The sequence below is a fragment of the Oncorhynchus gorbuscha genome, linkage group LG22 (assembly GCF_021184085.1).
Source record: "Oncorhynchus gorbuscha isolate QuinsamMale2020 ecotype Even-year linkage group LG22, OgorEven_v1.0, whole genome shotgun sequence".
NCBI lineage: Eukaryota > Metazoa > Chordata > Actinopteri > Salmoniformes > Salmonidae > Oncorhynchus > Oncorhynchus gorbuscha.
In genome coordinates this window covers 49,445,866-49,466,184 of record NC_060194.1, presented here as the reverse complement: position 1 = coordinate 49,466,184, position 20,319 = coordinate 49,445,866, and the positions used below count along the sequence as shown (strand labels likewise).

Below are 20,319 nucleotides of genomic sequence, written 5' to 3'. Positions count from 1 at the left end.
GGGGTTATATCCTTCCTGTTTGGCCCTGTCCGGGGGTGTCCTCAGATGGGGCCACAGTGTCTCCTGACCCCTCCTGTCTCAGCCTCCAGTATTTATGCTGCAGTAGTTTATGTGTCGGGGGGCTAGGGTCAGTTTGTTTATCTGGAGTACTTCTCCTGTCCTATTCAGGTGTCCTGTGTGAATCTAAGTGTGCGTTCTCTAATTCTCTCCTTCTCTCTTTCTTTCTCTCTCTCGGAGGACCTGAGCCCTAGGACCATGCCCCAGGACTACCTGACATGATGACTCCTTGCTGTCCCCAGTCCACCTGGCCATGCTGCTGCTCCAGTTTCAACTGGCCTGGGCCCTAGGACCATGTCCCAGGACTACCTGACATGAGGACTCCTTGCTGTCCCCAGTCCACCTGGCCATGCTCCTGCTCCAGTTTCAACTGTTCTGCCTTACTATTATTCAACCATGCTGGTCATTTATGAACATTTGAACATCTTGGCCACGTTCTGTTATAATCTCCACCCGGCACAGCCAGAAGAGGACTGGCCACCCCACATATGCTCTCTCTAATTCTCTCTTTCTTTCTCTCTCTCGGAGGACCTGAGCCCTAGGACCGTGCCCCAGGACTACCTGACATGATGGCTCCTTGCTGTCCCCAGTCCACCTGACTGTGCTGCTGCTCCAGTTTCAACTGTTCTGCCTTATTATTATTTGACCATGCTGGTCATTTATGAACATTTGAACATCTTGGTCATGTTCTGTTATAATCTCTACCCGGCACAGCCAGAAGAGGACTGGCCACCCCACATAGCCCGGTTCCTCTCTAGGTTTCTTCCTAGGTTTTGGCCTTTCTAGGGAGTTTTTCCTAGCCACCGTGCTTTTACACCTGCATTGTTTGCTGTTTGGGGTTTTAGGCTGGGTTTCTGTACAGCACTTTGAGATATCAGCTGATGTACGAAGGGCTATATAAATAAATTTGATTTGATTTGATTTGAGGTAGGAGAGGAGGAGATGAGGAGGTAGGAGAGGAGGCGGGGAGAGGCTACTAATGAAGGACGAGGTAGGAGAGGAGGAGATGAGGAGAGAAGGAGAGGAGATGAGGAGGAGATGAGGAGGAGTTGGGAGAGAAGGAGGAGAGAGCAGGAGAGAGGAGTTGGGAGAGGAGGTAGGAGAGGAGGAGAGAAGGAGGTAGTAGAGGAGGAGGTAGTAGAGGAGGAGAGAGGAGGAGGTAGTAGAGGAGGAGAGAGGAGGAGGTAGGAGAGGAGGAGAGAGGAGGAGGTAGAGGAGGAGAGGGCAGGAGAGAGGAGGAGGTAGTAGAGGAGGAGAGGGGAGGAGAGAGGAGGTAGTAGAGGAGGAGAGGGGAGGAGAGAGGAGGGGGTAGTAGAGGAGGAGAGAGAAGGAGGTAGGAGAGGAGGAGAGAGGAAGAGGTAGGAGAGGAGGAGGTAGGAGAGGAGGAGAGAGGAGGAGGTAGGAGAGGAGGAGAGAAGGAGGTAGGAGAGAGGAAGAGGTGAGAGAGGAAGAGGTAGGAGAGGAGGAGAGAGGAGGAGGAGAGAAGGAGGTAGGAGAGGAGGAGGAGAGAAGGAGGTAGGAGAGGAGGAGGAGAGAAGGAGGTAGGAGAGGAGGAGGAGAGAAGGAGGTAGGAGAGGAGGAGGAGAGAAGGAGGTAGGAGAGGAGGAGGAGAGAAGGAGGTAGGAGAGGAGGAGGAGAGAAGGAGGTAGGAGAGGAGGAGGAGAGAAGGAGGTAGGAGAGGAGGAGGAGAGAAGGAGGTAGGAGAGGCTACTAATGAAGGACAAGGTAGTAGAGGAGGAGATGAGGAGGTAGGAGAGGAGGAGAGGAGGAGGAGAGAGGCTACTAATGAAGGATGAGGTAGGAGAGGAGGAGGAGAGAGGCTACTAATGAAGGACGAGGTAGGAGAAGAGGAGATGAGGAGGAGGTAGGAGAGGAGAGGAGGAGATGAGGAGTTGGGAGAGGAGGAGAGAGCAGGAGAGAGGAGTTGGGAGAGGAGGAGGAGAGCGGAGGTAGGAGAGGAGGAGAGAGGAGGTAGGTGAGGAGGAGAGAAGGAGGTAGGAGAGGAGGAGAGGCGCTACGAATGAAGGACGAGGTAGCGTCCAGGTCCTATATTCACAAAGCGTCTCACAGTAGGAGTGCTGATCTCGGATCAGACCCTCTCTGTCCATGAAGTTCTTATTCACTACAATCTAATAGGCTAAACTGATCCTAGATCAGCATCTTGACTCTAAGACGGTATTCTCCAGTATTAATATTCAGTGATCAGGTCAGTCGGCTGATGGTTATGGTTATGATTGTTTCCTCTTGTCCTCTACGTAACGATGGGGTCTCCGTAAGCACAGCTCTTCTCTATGGCCAGGTTGTACCAGTTACCTTTCCCTCCTTTATAAGCACTGGTTACGATCCTCGCCCAGCCGTACTCTCCCTGCAGAAACCCAAAACAAAACACCGTTACCCTCCATTTTTAATTTTTAATTTGACCTTTATTTAACCAGGCAAGTCAGTTAAGAACACATTCTTATTTTCAATGACAGCCTGGGAACAGTGGGTTAACTGCCTGTTCAGGGGCAGAACGACAGCTGTACCTTGTCAGCTTGGGGGTTTGAACTCGCAACCTTCCGGTTACTAGTCCAACGATCTAACCACTAGGCTACGCTGCCGCCCCATGTTTACATCATCGATGTATAGATGAGTACAAGACACAGTTTGGTCCTATAAAATCATCCAAAACAGGAACAACAGAAAGGGAAGCTCATAAACTACATGACCAACAGAATGTGGACACCTGCTCGTCGAACATAATAATAATAATATATGCCATACACTTTTATCCAAAGCATACAGTCACCATACATTCAGTATGGGTGGTGGACTACCCCTACAAGCGCCATGCTCTACCAACTGAGCTACAGAAGGAACATCACATTCCAAAATCATGGGTATTAATATGGAGTTGTTCCCCCCTTTGCTGCTATAACAGCCTCCACTCTTCTGAGAAGGCTTTCCACTAGATGTTGGAACATTGCTGCTATAACAGCCTCCACTCTTCTGGGAAGGCTTTCTACTAGATGTAGGAACATTGCTGCTATAACAGCCTCCACTCTTCTGGGAAGGCTTTCCACTAGATGTTGGAACATTGCTGCTATAACAGCCTCCACTCTTCTGGGAAGGCTTTCCACTAGATGTTCTGACATTGCTGCTATAACAGCCTCCACTCTTCTGGGAAGGCTTTCCACTAGATGTAGGAACATTGCTGCTATAGGCTTTCCACAGGAACCTCCAGCCTCTTCTGGGAAGGCTTTCCACTAGATGTTGGAACATTGAGATAACAGCCTCTACTCTTCTGGGAAGGCTTTCCACTAGAACATTGCTGCTATAACAGCCTCCACTCTTCTCTTTTCATGGGAATTGCTGCTATAACAGCCTCCACTCTTTCCACTAGATGTTGGAACATTGCTGCTATAACAGCCTCCACTCTTCTGGGAAGGCTTTCCACTAGATGTTGGAACATTGCTGCTATAACAGCCTCCACTCTTCTGGGAATGCTTTCCAGATGTAGGAACAGATGCCTCCACTCTTCTGGGAACATTGATGCTATAACAGCCTCCACTCTTCTGGGAATGCTTTCCACTAGATGTTGGAACTGCTATAACAGCCTCCAGTCTTCTGGGAAGGCTTTCCACTAGATGTTCTTGCTGCTATAACAGCCTCCACTCTTCTGGGAAGGCTTTCCACTACATGTTGGAACATTGATGCAGGGACTTGCTTCCATTCAGCCACAAGAGCATTTGTGAGGTCGGGCTCTGATGTTGAGTAATTAAGGCCTGACTCGCAGTCGGTGTTCCAATTCATCCCAAAGGTGTTCGATGGGGATGAGGTCAGGGCTCTGTGCAGGCCATTCAAATCCCTTCACACTGATCTCAACAAACCATTTCTGTAGGAACCTCACTTTGTGCACGGGGGCATTGTTCATGCTGAAACAGGAAAGAGCCTTCCCCAAACTGTTGCCACAAAGTTGGAGTCACAGAATCGTCTAGAATGTAATTGTATGCTGTAGCGTTAATATTTCACTTGAACTAAGGGGCCGAGCCTGAACCATGAAAAACAGCCCCAGACCATTATTTCTCCTCCACCAAACTTAACGTCATTGTTAAGTTTCTTTTACATTCCGAGGCTGAACTAAAACCTTCTATAGCCGACGAGACAAAACATCTTTTGACTTTACTTGGGGAAAGTAATTGCCTTGGCATTTCGAAAAGTTGAGTAGCAGTGGTCCAATGTTATTCCAGAGCGAGTGTTATGGAGCACAAAAAAAAACAACGAATTACTGCTTAGGAGCTGGAAGCAGAGCTGCCATGACTGTCGGCGCCATCTTGCTTATAAGCTATTCACTTTCTGTACAATAGAACACGCTTAAACCCAGACATCTTTTCTGGGACGTTGAAAGTCACTGAGCTCTGCAGTAAGACCATTCTACTGCCAGGGGTTGTCTATGGAGATTGCATGGCTGTGTGCTCAAAATGATATACCTGTCAGCAACGGGTGAGGCTGAAATACCCGAATCCACTCATTTGAAGGGGTGTCCACATACTTTTGTACATATTGTGTATGTTGTCCAGTCTTTCAATGAGTAAATATTCCATACAAGTCCAATAATGAATGTATTGTACAAGAGAGACTAACCCAAGGTTCTCCCCAGGAGTTGCGGACCACCCAGTACTCTGTCCCGTCCTCCGCCACCCCCCAGCCTGCTACTGAGATGATATGGTTCATTAGAGACAAGGGGTGGAACTCGGCAAACACACCACCACGATACGCCTCCAGGCCCTTCGTAGCCATCACACCGCAGCTGAGCAGAGGACGGAACAACAGCCACAACGTGAGAATGAGGTTTATCAAAAGCAAGAACACAAGTTACAAAGGACATTTTACTACATGTATTACATGTACGTATTGCTAACGTTATACATTTCAACACTCAAGGCTAAAAAAAGGGCATTTTGTTGATATCAAAAAGATTGTATTATTTTGAGATTCAAAAAAAATGTGAAAATCCTATTTTCTACTTCTTGATTATTTTAATTAATTAAAATTAAAATAAAGAACTTTTACTTGTGATTTTGTTCTTCAGACTGAGAGAAATGTTTACATGACGAACCAAAGAACACAGATCTCACCTGATTGGCCCGTTGGTGTATATCTCAGCCTTCATCTGGTTTCGTCCTGACACCTCCCCGTAGTCTCCTACCTTCCACAGGGTGTAGTTCTGCACCACAGCACACGCATCAGAGGAACACGTCCCACACTGGTTGAACAGCTCACACTCTGTAGAACATAGAGCTCACTGGTTGAGAGAGCTCACACTCTGTAGAACATAGAGCTCACTGGTTGAGAGAGCTCACACTCTGTAGAACATAGAGCTCACTGGTTGAGAGAGATCACACTCTGTAGAACATAGAGCTCACTGGTTGAGAGAGATCACACTCTGTAGAACATAGAGCTCACTGGTTGAGAGAGATCACACTCTGTAGAACAGAGCTCACTGGTTGAGAGAGATCACACTCTGTAGAACAGAGCTCACTGGTTGAGAGAGCTCACACTCTGTAGAACATAGAGCTCACTGGTTGAGAGAGATCACACTCTGTAGAACAGAGCTCACTGGTTGAGAGAGATCACACTCTGTAGAACAGAGCTCACTGGTTGAGAGAGCTCACACTCTGTAGAACATAGAGCTCACTGGTTGAACAGCTCACACTCTGTAGAACATAGAGCTCACTGGTTGAGAGAGATCACACTCTGTAGAACATAGAGCTCACTGGTTTTGAGAGATCACACTCTGTAGAACAGAGCTCACTGGTTGAGAGAAATCACACTCTGTAGAACAGAGCTCACTGGTTGAGAGAGCTCACACTCTGTAGAACATAGAGCTCACTGGTTGAGAGAGCTCACACTCTGTAGAACATAGAGCTCACTGGTTGAGAGAGCTCACACTCTGTAGAACATAGAGCTCACTGGTTGAGAGAGCTCACACTCTGTAGAACAGAGCTCACTGGTTGAGAGAGCTCACACTCTGTAGAACATAGAGCTCACTGGTTGAGAGAGCTCACACTCTGTAGAACATAGAGCTCACTGGTTGAACAGCTCACACTCTGTAGAACATAGAGCTCACTGGTTGAACAGCTCACACTCTGTAGAACATAGAGCTCACTGGTTGAACAGCTCACACTCTGTAGAACATAGAGCTCACTGGTTGAGAGAGATCACACTCTGTAGAACATAGAGCTCACTGGTTTTGAGAGATCACACTCTGTAGAACATAGAGCTCACTGGTTGAGAGAAATCACACTCTGTAGAACAGAGCTCACTGGTTGAGAGAGCTCACACTCTGTAGAACATAGAGCTCACTGGTTGAGAGAGCTCACACTCTGTAGAACATAGAGCTCACTGGTTGAGAGAGCTCACACTCTGTAGAACATAGAGCTCACTGGTTGAGATCACACTCTTGCTCACTGGTTGAGAGAGCTCACACTCTGTAGAACATAGAGCTCACTGGTTGAGAGAGCTCACACTCTGTAGAACATAGAGCTCACTGGTTGAACAGCTCACACTCTGTAGAACATAGAGCTCACTGGTTGAGAGAGCTCACACTCTGTAGAACATAGAGCTCACTGGTTGAGAGAGCTCACACTCTGTAGAACATAGAGCTCACTGGTTGAGAGAGCTCACACTCTGTAGAACATAGAGCTCACTGGTTGAGAGAGATCAACTCTGTAGAACATAGAGCTCACAGAGCTCACACTCTGTAGAACATAGAGCTCACTGGTTGAGAGAGCTCACAAGGGTGAGTGATGATGCTATGAGACAAAATTCAAATGTAACAATCCATGCACCCTATCCCCCATAGTGCACGGCTTTAAACTAATGTAACAATCCATGCACCCTATCCCCCATAGTGCACGGCTTTAAACTAATGTAACAATCCATGCACCCTATCCCCCATAGTGCACGGCTTTAAACTAATGTAACAATCCATGCACCCTATCCCCCATCTTTAAACTAATGTAACAATCCATGCACCCTATCCCCCATAGTGCACGGCTTTAAACTAATGTAACAATCCATGCACCCTATCCCCCATAGTGCACGGCTTTAAACTAATGTAACAATCCATGCACCCTATCCCCCATAGTGCACGGCTTTAAACTAATGTGTACAGAAAAATAGTTAGAAAAACTAATCTCTTGTCACCCAAATCAGGTGACCAAAATGTTAAAAGCCATGTTATCGGCCCTACTTTGGTTCTTAGCCTGATAGTTGTTGCATGTCTCGTCGGGGATGCCCTTCTGGTGAGCGTATTGGTACACCCCTGTGTGGTCTCCTCCGTAGCAGGACCCAGCATGGCCACAGTCTATCACGTTCTGGACAGACAGATAGGCTGATGGCCACGTACCACCACGCTTGATGTTGATACGGTCTGGGGGGGGGACAACAAACGTGAACAAATGTATGACTGTAAATAAGTTTATTAGATCACTTTTATCACAAGGTTAGCCTGTAAAAACATAATACGGAGTGACATTTGTAACAATAATGACAGCTTGTGATTTGTTACATTTGTAACAATAATGACAGCTTGTGATTTGTTACATTTGTAACAATAATGACAGCTTGTGATTTGTTACATTTGTAACACGTTAATTGTTCACGTTAAGATCATTGTTACAATGTTGTTACATTGTAACTAGTTAATAGTTCATATTAAGTTCATTGTTACATTGTAACAAGTTAGTGAGTTATATCAGTCCAGAAATGGTCAAATGTGTATTATTGGCAACATTGTATAACATTGTGGAGGAGAAATTACCGGCAATTGCACTGCTAGATCCCATGGCCCAGCACGAGCCGCAGTACTGTGGAATGTGTTGGTTCCTCGTGATGCTGGCATAGTTTTTCCCCTCAATGTTTCTCCAGTCCCAAACTGCTGGTAGCTCAGACACATCAAGGTATTCATGTGGTCGGGGATATGTCCTGGGAAATGACAAGAACAACAGCATGTATCTCCATTTCCTGCACTATTTATAGAGATACAGATTCAAAATAATGATATTTTGTTACTAAAACACTGTTTAGGAGGGATCATTATTTACAGGTTGGTAACCTGGAGGGAAATGGGGGAGGGGGCATGCTTTGTGTTTAGTATTTGTTTTAACACAGGGGAGGGTCATGTCATTTGTAATGATGATGACATTCCAATATTTCTTAGTGTTTTAGAATGAGTTGCTCATTATTAGGCTAGATATTGACGTCAGATAATATCAAATGAGCTTACAGGCTATTCAGTGTGGTCTCAATAAAATGATCCATAGCCTGTGGGCTATACAGCAGGTTATACAGCAGGTTATACAGCAGGTTATACAGCAGGTTATACAGCAGGTTATACAGCAGGTTATACAGCAGGTTATACAGCAGGTTATACAGCAGGTTATACAGCAGGTTATACAGCAGGTTATAGTTATACAGCAGGTTATACAGCAGGTTATACAGCAGGTTATAGTTATACAGCAGGTTATACAGCAGGTTATACAGCAGGTTATACAGCAGGTTATACAGCAGGTTATAGTTATACAGCAGGTTATACAGCAGGTTATAGTTATACAGCAGGTTATACAGCAGTTATACAGCAGGTTATACAGCAGGTTATACAGCAGGTTATACAGCAGGTTATAGTTATACAGCAGGTTATAGTTATACAGCAGGTTATACAGCAGGTTATAGTTATACAGCAGGTTATACAGCAGGGTTATACAGCAGGTTATACAGCAGGTTATACAGCAGGTTATACAGCAGGTTATACAGCAGGTTATACAGCAGGTTATACAGCAGGTTATACAGCAGGTTATACAGCAGGTTATACAGCAGGTTATAGTTATACAGCAGGTTATAGTTATACAGCAGGTTATACAGCAGGTTATACAGCAGGTTATAGTTATACAGCAGGTTATACAGCAGGTTATAGTTATACAGCAGGTTATACAGCAGGTTATACAGCAGGTTATAGTTATACAGCAGGTTATACAGCAGGTTATAGTTATACAGCAGGTTATACAGCAGGTTATACAGCAGGTTATAGTTATACAGCAGGTTATACAGCAGGTTATAGTTATACAGCAGGTTATAGTTATACAGCAGGTTATACAGCAGGTTATACAGCAGGTTATAGTTATACAGCAGGTTATACAGCAGGTTATAGTTAGCAGGTTAGGTTATACAGCAGGTTATACAGCAGGTTATAGTTATACAGCAGGTTATACAGCAGGTTATAGTTATACAGCAGGTTATAGTTATACAGCAGGTTATAGTTATACAGCAGGTTATACAGCAGGTTAGGTTATACAGCAGGTTATACAGCAGGTTATACAGCAGGTTATAGTTATACAGCAGGTTATACAGCAGGTTATAGTTATACAGCAGGTTATACAGCAGGTTATACAGCAGGTTATACAGCAGGTTATACAGCAGGTTAGGTTATACAGCAGGTTATACAGCAGGTTATACAGCAGGTTATACAGCAGGTTATACAGCAGGTTATAGTTATACAGTTATACAGCAGGTTATACAGCAGGTTATACAGCAGTTATACAGCAGGTTATACAGCAGGTTATAGTTATACAGCAGGTTATACAGCAGGTTATACAGCAGGTTATAGTTATACAGCAGGTTATACAGCAGGTTATACAGCAGGTTATACAGCAGGTTATAGTTATACAGCAGGTTATAGTTATACAGCAGGTTATAGTTATACAGCAGGTTATACAGCAGGTTATACAGCAGGTTATACAGCAGGTTATACAGCAGGTTATACAGCAGGTTATAGTTATACAGCAGGTTATACAGCAGGTTATAGTTATACAGCAGGTTATACAGCAGGTTATACAGCAGGTTATACAGCAGGTTATACAGCAGGTTATACAGCAGGTTATAGTTATACAGCAGGTTATACAGCAGGTTATACAGCAGGTTATACAGCAGGTTATACAGCAGGTTATACAGCAGGTTATAGTTATACAGCAGGTTATACAGCAGGGTTATACAGCAGGTTATACAGCAGGTTATAGTTATACAGCAGGTTATACAGCAGGTTATACAGCAGGTTATACAGCAGGTTATACAGCAGGTTATACAGCAGGTTATACAGCAGGTTATACAGCAGGTTATACAGCAGGTTATACAGCAGGTTATAGTTATACAGCAGGTTATACAGCAGGTTATAGTTATACAGCAGTTATACAGCAGGTTATGAAAAGTTATACAGCAGGTTATACAGCAGGTTATACAGCAGGTTATACAGCAGGTTATACAGCAGGTTATAGTTATACAGCAGGTTATACAGCAGGTTATACAGCAGGTTATACAGCAGGTTATACAGCAGGTTATACAGCAGGGTTATACAGCAGGTTATACAGCAGGTTATAGTTATACAGCAGGTTATACAGCAGGTTAGGTTATACAGCAGGTTATACAGCAGGTTATAGTTATACAGCAGGTTATACAGCAGGTTATAGTTATACAGCAGACAGGTTCTAGTTATACAGCAGGTTATACAGCAGGTTATACAGCAATCAATTATACAGCAAGTTATACAGCAGGTTATACAGCAGGTTATACAGCAGGTTATACAGCAGGTTATACAGCAGGTTATAGTTATACAGCAGGTTATACAGCAGGTTATAGTTATACAGCAGGTTATACAGCAGGTTATACAGCAGGTTATACATACATTAGGCTATAAACTGCTATATCCATAGCAGGTTATACAGCAGGTTATAGTTATACAGCAGGTTATACAGCAGGTTATACAGCAGGTTATACAGCAGGTTATACAGCAGGTTATACAGCAGGTTATACAGCAGGTTATAGTTATACAGCAGGTTATACAGCAGGTTATACAGCAGGTTATACAGCAGGTTATACAGCAGGCAGAACAAAGTACATTCTCGTAGAAGCACATAGCAAAGTTATACATCTATGAAAATGTACTTCCTTCCTGAGTGTTTTTGTGCTGCTGAGATGGTGTGAATAAAACTAGGCTGCATCACACACTGACATGGATATTCCAACCCTGATCCCCAGCCTGCTCTGCTCTTCCTGATAAAAACGTTGTTTTTTTGTGTGCTCCTTATTAACCAATGACTGTGCTGTATAGGTCTACAGTGGTAGTTCAGGAGGAGAGTCGAAGGCTTCATCTGAAAATAATGTTTGATTAGGCCTAGTCCCAAAACATGCACTTGGGTTATTGAGTTATTGACCTCACATTAAGACAGATTCTAGTAACTGACATTGTGGTTCTGAAACTTGAAGCAGTAGCTGCCACAATCAATCAGAAATGGACAGCTCACGGTGCTGAAAGTAGGCAAATTCCAGTAGGTACAATTCATTTAAAACATCTTCATTTGAATTAGACTCTACTAACATCAAGAGGGCTTTGTGTTGGAGCCTATGTCTTCCTATTTAAGAAATAAGAGGTGGGACCTACCTGATAGACAGACATTAGGCTATAAACTGCTATATCCATAGATTTGTAGGTAATTTCCTCCACCCACCATACACTCTTTAAATAGCCTTCCTCTGTGTCAGTGAAGGGCTGTTAAGTTAAAACCAGGACTGTATGTGGACACCTGTTCGTAGAACATCTTATTCCAAAATCATGGGCATTAATATGGAGTTGATCCCCCCTTTGCTGCTATAACAGCCTCCACTCTTCTGGGAAGGCTTTCCACTAGATGTTGGTACATTGCTGCTATAACAGTCTCCACTATTCTGGGAAGACTTTCCACTAGATGTTGGAACATTGCTGCTATAACAGCCTCCACTCTTCTGGGAAGGCTTTCCACTAGATGTTGGAACATTGCTGCTATAACAGCCTCCACTCTTCTGGGAAGGCTTTCCACTAGATGTAGGAACATTGCTGCTATAACAGCCTCCACTCTTCTGGGAAGGCTTTCCACTAGATGTTGGTACATTGCTGCTATAACAGCCTCCACTATTCTGGGAAGACTTTCCACTAGATGTTGGAACATTGCTGCTATAACAGCCTCCACTCTTCTGGGAAGGCTTTCCACTAGATGTTTGTTATGCAGGTGAATGAGGACCCAAAAGCGACTTGGCGAAAACAGAGTTTTTAATCCAGTAAAGATACTTTACAAAACAAAAGGCATAATACTACTCGTAAAGACGAGAACAGACTGGAGACTTGATCAAGAACTGCAGGTTGCCTCGGGAAGGCACTTGAACCTAGCAGACTCAGACACCTGCTCACCACGCAGCATCTGAGGGAAACACGACACGACAGGGCAATACATAGACACAGCACGGTGAATTATAGACAAGGATCCGACAGGGCAGGAACGGAAAACAAGGAGAGAAATAGGGACTCTAATCAGGGAAAAGGATCGGGAACAGGTGTGGGAAGACTAAATGATTGATTAGGGGAATAGGAACAGCTGGGAGCAGGAAGGAACGATCAGAGAGAAGAGAGAGCTAGAGAGTGAGAGAGGGAGGGGGAGAGAGAGGGATAGAAAGAGGGAAAGAACCTAATAAGACCAGCAGAGGGAATGGGAATAGAAGGGGAAGCACAGGGACAAGACATGATAATCAATGACAAAACATGACAATGTTGGTACATTGCTGCTATAACAGCCTCCACTCTTCTGGGAAGACTTTCCACTAGATGTTGGAACATTGCTGCTATAACAGCCTCCACTCTTCTGGGAAGGTTTTCCACTAGATGTTGGAACATTGCTGCTATAACAGCCTCCACTCTTCTGGGAAGGCTTTCACTAGATGTAGGAACATTGCTGCGGGGACTTGCTTCCATTCAGCCACAAGAGCATTAGTGAGGTCGGACACCGATGTTGGGTGATGAGGACTGGCTCACAGTCAGCATTCCAATTCATCCCAAAGGTGTCCGATGGGGTTGAGGTCAGGGCTCTATGCAGGCCATTCAATGGTCTTCCACACTGATCTCGACAAACCATTTCAGTATGGACCTCGCTTTGTGCACGGGGGCATTGTCATGCTGAAGCGGGACAGGGCCTGTCAGCAACAGGTGTGGCTGAAATATTTGAATCCACTCATTTGAAGGGGTGTCCACATACTGCTGTATATATAATGTAGTTAGTCTACATTCTGCTGTATATATAGTGTAGTTAGTCTACATAGATAGTGTAGTTAGTCATCATACTGCTGTATATATAGTGTAGTTAGTCATCATACTGCTGTATATATAGTGTAGTTAGTCATCATACTGCTGTATATATAGTGTAGTTAGTCTACATACTGCTGTATATATAGTGTAGTTAGTCATCATACTGCTGTATATATAGTGTAGTTAGTCATCATACTGCTGTATATATAGTGTAGTTAGTCATCATACTGCTGTATATATAGTGAAAGTTAGGCATCATACTGCTGTATATATAGTGTAGTTAGTCTACATACTGCTGTATATATAGTGTAGTTAGTCTACATACTGCTGTATATATAGTGTAGTTAGTCATCATACTGCTGTATATATAGTGTAGTTAGTCATCATACTGCTGTATATATAGTGTAGTTAGTCATCATACTGCTGTATATATAGTGTAGTTAGTCATCATACTGCTGTATATATAGTGTAGTTAGTCTACATACTGCTGTATATATAGTGTAGTTAGTCATCATACTGCTGTATATATAGTGTAGTTAGTCATCATACTGCTGTATATATAGTGAAGCTGGGAAAGACTCTGTCTGGGATGCATAAGGGAATATCATTGTTTAGTTTATTTGACATTGAGGCTGAACTACAACCTTCGATAGCTGAGGAGACAAAAAAATGGTCTTTGCTTGAGAAGTAATCGAATTCTGTCACTATCAACTGATTACGCCATTAACTTTCTGTCCAATAGAATATGTTTAAACCCAGACAGCTTTTGGGGAAACACGTGTGACCTCCTCTGTTGGGTTAAACCACAGAAGAAGAGTAGCCACTAGATAAAGCCTGGGGTCGGTAGGCCTACTCTGTCTGGGGTGGAAAGGTAGGCCCTACTCTGTCTGGGGTGGAAAGGTAGGTCCTACTCTGTCTGGGATGGAAAGGTAGGCCTACTCTGTCTGGGGTGGAAAGGTAGGCCTACTCTGTCTGGGGTGGAAAGGTAGGTCCTACTCTGTCTGGGGTGGAAAGGTAGGCCCTACTTTTGAAAGTACCATGGTCAGATTCCTAATGACGTCTCAGATAAAAATGATTTTCAAACAGGGACAGTTTTGTTTCAAACAAGACACCGTGATTTGTCATTGGAGAAACATGATAAGATGAACACATAGGACTATCTCTCGGTCCATTCTTAGCCTGGAATTGAGGTAATTTGTATTAAAATATATTCTGCTAATATGTTAAATTATGTAGACTTGCAAGAAATAAAGGCCATTTTTTTATTGGATCTGCAAATACGATGATTTTACTATAAAGATCTTTCCACTCCTACCTCCACTCCTACACTCCACTCCTACTCTCCACTCCTACACCCCACTCCTACTCTCCCTACTCTCCACTCCTCTCCACTCCTACACCCCACTCCTCTCTCCACTCCTACACCCCACTCCTACTCTCCACTCCTACACCCCACTCCTACTCTCCACTCCTACTCCACTCTACTCTCCACTCCTACACCCCACTCCTACTCTCCACTCCTACCTCCACTCCTCTCCACTCCTACTCTCCACTCCTACTCTCCACTCCTACACCCCACTCCTACTCTCCACTCCTACTCTCCACTCCTACCTCCACTCCTACCCCACTCCTACTCTCCACTCCTACTCCACCCCTACTCCTACTTCTACTCTCCACTCCTACACCCCACTCCTACTCTTGTCCTCTGTGGTGTGAACCCACAACCCTCTGGCCAGCAGCCCTGATCAAAAGTCCTGCTTTGTAATGATTACAAGAGGAAGAACAGTTTATAAAATGGCATATCAAAGGCTCTGTTGAGGGTAAACGGCAGACATGTTATCCACTTCCTGTTTTATTTATAGGGGAGGGGCACTTTTCTTATTTTCTTTTTTTCAAGCGTTCAGGTCGTTTGCTGAAACAAAAATGTAAAAACGCAACATGCGCCAATTTCAACGATTTTACTGAGTTACAGTTCATATAATGAATTAATTTGGCCCTAATCTATGGATTTCACATAACTGGGCAGGGGCGCAGCCATAGGTGGGCCTGGGAAGGCATTCTCCCAGCCAATTAGAAATCATTTTCCCCCACAAAAGGGCTTTATTACAGACCGAAAAACTCCTCAATTTAATCAGCTGTCGGGGTGACTGGTCTCAGACGATCAGGTGAAGAAGCAGGAAGTGGAGGCCCTGGGACCTCATTTATCCATGTTGCCTACGAACAGAAGTCGTTGGTAAACTTATGCTGCGTGCGATCCTTTCTAAGCAAAGTGTTATGATTTAGCAATGTGTACTTCTACTTGAGAATGTGTGTAAATTGAAGCACACCTCTCGACCCTGCGTACGCACAGCACCTTGTGGGTGAAAAGCCTAACTGCATAGTGAAATACCATCCACCAAAATAGAGAAATGATTGACATACTGGACCAAATCATAAAACTACGAAGGAAAAATATAATACATGCATAATTGATTCATGTATTTATTTTATATATTTTATTTATTTTAAAACTACTAATAGTTTTCTATCGAATTCTATAAACATGAAACCATTTAAGCCTAATTGAATAATAAAAGTGAATTAGAAAGAGAGTGGTATGTAAGGTTGGAGGAAATTGAGTTAAACCTGTTAAATGATATAAAAATGCAACACTGAGGCATTGTGACTTGGTGGAGGATCTGACCCAGCTGCATCATGAGGCATTGTGACTTGGTGGAGGATCTGACCCAGCTGCATCATGAGGCATTGTGACTTGGTGGAGGATCTGACCCAGCTGCATCATGAGGCATTATGACTTGGTGGAGGATCTGCATCATGAGGCCTTGGTGGAGGATCTGCTGCATCATGAGGCATTATGACTTGGTGGAGGATCTGACCCAGCTGCATCATGAGGCATTATGACTTGGTGGAGGATCTGACCCAGCATCATGAGGCATCATGGAGATCTGACCCAGCTGCATCATGACATTTGGTGGAGGATCTGCTGCATCATGAGGCATTGTGACTTGGTGGAGGATCTGACCCAGCATCATGAGGCATTATGACTTGGTGGAGGATCTGGCCCAGCTGCATCATGAGGCATTGTGACTTGGTGGAGGATCTGGCCCAGCTGCATCATGAGGCATTGTGACTTGGTGGAGGATCTGACCCAGCTGCATCATGAGGCATTATGACTTGGTGGAGGATCTGACCCAGCTGCATCATGAGGCATTGTGACTTGGTGGAGGATCTGGCCCAGCTGCATCATGAGGCATTGTGACTTGGTGGAGGATCTGACCCAGCTGCATCATGAGGCATTGTGACTTGGTGGAGGATCTGACCCAGCTGCATCATGAGGCATTGTGACTTGGTGGAGGATCTGCATCATGAGGCATTGTGACTTGGTGGAGGATCTGCCCAGCATTGTGCATCTGAGGCATCATGAGGCATTGTGACTTGGTGGAGGATCTGACCCAGCTGCATCATGAGGCATTGTGACTTGGTGGAGGATCTGACCCAGCTGCATCATGAGGCATTGTGACTTGGTGGAGGATCTGACCCAGCTGCATCATGAGGCATTATGACTTGGTGGAGGCTGCACCCAGCTGCATCATGAGGCATTGTGACTTGGTGGAGGATCTGACCCAGCTGCATCATGAGGCATTGTGACTTGGTGGAGGATCTGACCCAGCTGCATCATGAGGCATTGTGACTTGGTGGAGGATCTGACCCAGCTGCATCATGAGGCATTGTGACTTGGTGGAGGATCTGAGCCCAGCTGCATCATGAGGCATTGTGATTGTGACTTGGTGGAGGATCTGAGCCCAGCTGCATCATGAGGCATTGTGACTTGGTGGAGGATCTGACCCAGCTGCATCATGAGGCATTGTGACTTGGTGGAGGATCTGGCACAAGCTGCATTGTGACTTAGTGGAGGATCTGGCACAAGCTGCATTGTGACTTGGTGGAGGATCTGGCACAAGCTGCATTGTGCAGGGAGCTTCTTTTCAATGAGATGTATCTTTGCAGAGAGCGATGCATTGGCTTATTAGTAGACTTAGTTTACCAAGACATATTTTATTTTATTGTATCTCTGCAACCAAACTCTCTCCAGTCTTAGAAAAGGAGATGAAACGTACCATCCCAGTGCATACCCAAGTCCTCTCCACCTTGGGATTTTTGGCCACTGGAACATTCCAACGGGAGATTGCGGATCGGTCTGGCATTTCACAACCAATCAGGAGCCGAATATTGCCTGCCTAAAATGCACATTAATTACTTAAATATTATACAATGTGATTTTCTTGATTTTTGTTTTAGATTCCGTCTCTAACAGTTGAAGTGTACCTATGATAAAAATGACAGACCTCTACATGCTTTGTAAGTAGGGAAACCTGCAAAATCAGCAGTGTATCAAATACTTGTTCTCCCCACTGTATGTATATATATATATATATGTGTATATGTTATATTTACTGTCAATTAAAAATATTTAGATTTGGTCCATGTCTGAATATGGTTGTGAAAATAAAGCTTGAGTTACCATCCGTTGGTGTGTCTGGTATACCTTCAGGGTCTGGGAGAGGGTCCTCAGTATCACCATCACAAATGATGCCAGACACTGAGGTCTCTCCAATTACGGTGCCAATGTGCTGGTCCATAGCAGACAGTGGGCTGGTCCATAGCAGACAGTGGGCTGGTCCATAGCAGACAGTGTGCTGGTCCATAGCAGACAGTGGGCTGGTCCATAGCAGACAGTGTGCTGGTCCATAGCAGACAGTGTGCTGGTCCATAGCAGACAGTGTGCTGGTCCATAGCAGACAGTGGGCTGGTCCATAGCAGACAGTGTGCTGGTCCATAGCAGACAGTGGGCTGGTCCATAGCAGACAGTGTGCTGGTCCATAGCAGACAGCGTGCTGGTCCATAGCAGACAGTGGGCTGGTCCAGTGGGCTGGTCCATTGCAGACAGTGTGCTGGTCCAGCGTGCTGGTCCATAGCAGACAGCGTGCTGGTCCATAGCAGACAGCGTGCTGGTCCATAGCAGACAGTGGGCTGGTCCATAGCAGACAGTGTGCTGGTCCATAGCAGACAGCGTGCTGGTCCATAGCAGACAGTGGGCTGGTCCATAGCAGACAGCGTGCTGGTCCATAGCAGACAGTGTGCTGGTCCATAGCAGACAGTAGGCTGGTCCATAGCAGACAGTGAGGAGTCTCTCTGCTCTTCTTCTGTTGTATTTATATCATAATTTTGTTTTACATTTTCAAATCAAACCATTTCTTTTTAATTTCATTAACTGTTCTGCACTCAGATGAGGCAGAATTTCCCACAGCTCTTAACCTGCTCCCAAGTAATATTTGGTCTCTTATTTGACAAGCCATTGCTGAGGGCTCCAAAACGTTTGGCTTGTTTTGCTTCCACTTTGGTGATCAAAGGTTCTATTTCCGCGTCCGAAAAGTTGTTTTTCTTTGTCTTCTTTGATTTCTTCTTCTTGGTTGGAGGACAGAAACTACTGACATTTCTTGCAGATTTAAAGGGAAGGTTTGTGACCATAAATGGTCATTTAGGGCAGTTTTTTATGTAAATGAGACTTCACGTGTACTTACACTGTGTTTTAGAACGCGTCTGATTTATCAAGGCAAAAATACTTACAGGTATGTGTAAATCCAAGCGTACGAGCATCTTTTTTTGTACTTGCGAACATTCTACATTTTCTTTGTACAAGTTAATTTAGAAGCTTTTCTACGCAACGTTGGTAAATGAGGGCCCTTAGCTGGCGTGGTTACACGTGGTCTGTGGTTGGGAGGGCGGTTGGAGGCGGCATATGGCAGAGTAATGAACATTAAATTCTCTGGCAACAGCTCTGGTGGACATTCCTGCAGTCAGCATGCCAATTGCACGCTCCCTCAAACATTTTGACATCTGTGGCATTGTTTTGTGTGACAAAACTGCAGATTTTAGAGTGGCCTTTTAATGTCCCCAGCACAAGGTGCACCTGTGTAATGATCATGCTGTTTAATCAGCTTCTTGATATGCCACACTTGTCAAGTGGATGAATTATCTTGGCAAAGGAGAAATGCTCACTAACTAGGATGTAAAAACACATTTGTGCACATTGATAATTTCTGTGATCTATAACTTCAGCTCATGAAACATGGGACCAACACTGCATTTTGCATTTATATTTTTGTTCAGTGTATATTTTGCTAAAGGGATGGCCATTCATTTTAATTGAATGGGTACGATTTTCTCAATGTAACTCTTACTATGAATAACATTCACTCCCTTATGTAACTTCACAGTAGTCGACTGAGAAAATCATTTCGGTGATTTTCTTCTAAAAATATCTCTGATCAACGACCACTTACTTGACAGATGTAGGTCTACCGTCCCGGATAGGTTTGTAGCATGCGCCTAACGTACTCAGGAAATCGTTGTCCACTGCTTCCAAAATAAATAATACGTTGGACAAACATGACAACATAAACACTGTGACAGCTGACGCCATGTTGCTGTACTTCTTCTTCGTTGATATGTTTAATGCGCGTCTATGCTGTAAAGGCGAACGGGTGCCACCTAGCGTCACGGCTTGTAAATAATCTTATTCCGGTGTTATTTCTGTGCTATTACCGTTCAGTAGACTTTTACAATGTTCATTCATTGCTTGTGTACAGTGGTGTAAAGTACTTAAGTAAAAATACTTCAATGTACTACTTAAATCGTTTTTGGGGTATATGCACTTTATATTACTATTTATATTTATTGACTACTTTTACTTTTACTTCACTACTTTCATAATTAAAATTATGTACTTTTTACTCAATACATTTTCCCTGACACCCAAAAGTACTCGTTAAGTTTTGAATGCTTAGCAGGATAGGAAAATGGTCCAATTCACACACTTATGAAGAGAACATCACTGGTCATCCCTACTGCCTCTGATCTGGCAGACTCACTAAACAGAGAACATCCCTGGTCATCCCTACTGCCTCTGATCTGGCAGACTCACTAAACAGAGAACATCCCTGGTCATCCCTACTGCCTCTGATCTGGAGGACTCACTAAACAGAGAACATCCCTGGTCATCCCTACTGCCTCTGATCTGGAGGACTCACTAAACAGAGAACATCCCTGGTCATCCC

General features: G+C 44.3%; 1 protein-coding gene across 1 annotated transcript; it reads right to left on the bottom strand.

Annotated features, from left to right (window-relative positions):
* Positions 1-1,944: 1,944 nt before the first annotated feature.
* LOC124009860 (cathepsin Z) lies at positions 1,945-19,699 on the bottom strand. Its single transcript, XM_046322066.1, has 6 exons — positions 19,546-19,699; positions 7,862-8,025; positions 7,292-7,471; positions 5,175-5,322; positions 4,681-4,846; positions 1,945-2,422 (listed from the first exon to the last, which is right to left on the bottom strand). The coding sequence occupies exons 1-6, from the start codon at positions 19,683-19,685 to the stop codon at positions 2,309-2,311; spliced, it is 912 nt and encodes a 303-aa protein (XP_046178022.1). The 5' UTR covers positions 19,686-19,699; the 3' UTR covers positions 1,945-2,308.
* Positions 19,700-20,319: the final 620 nt, after the last annotated feature.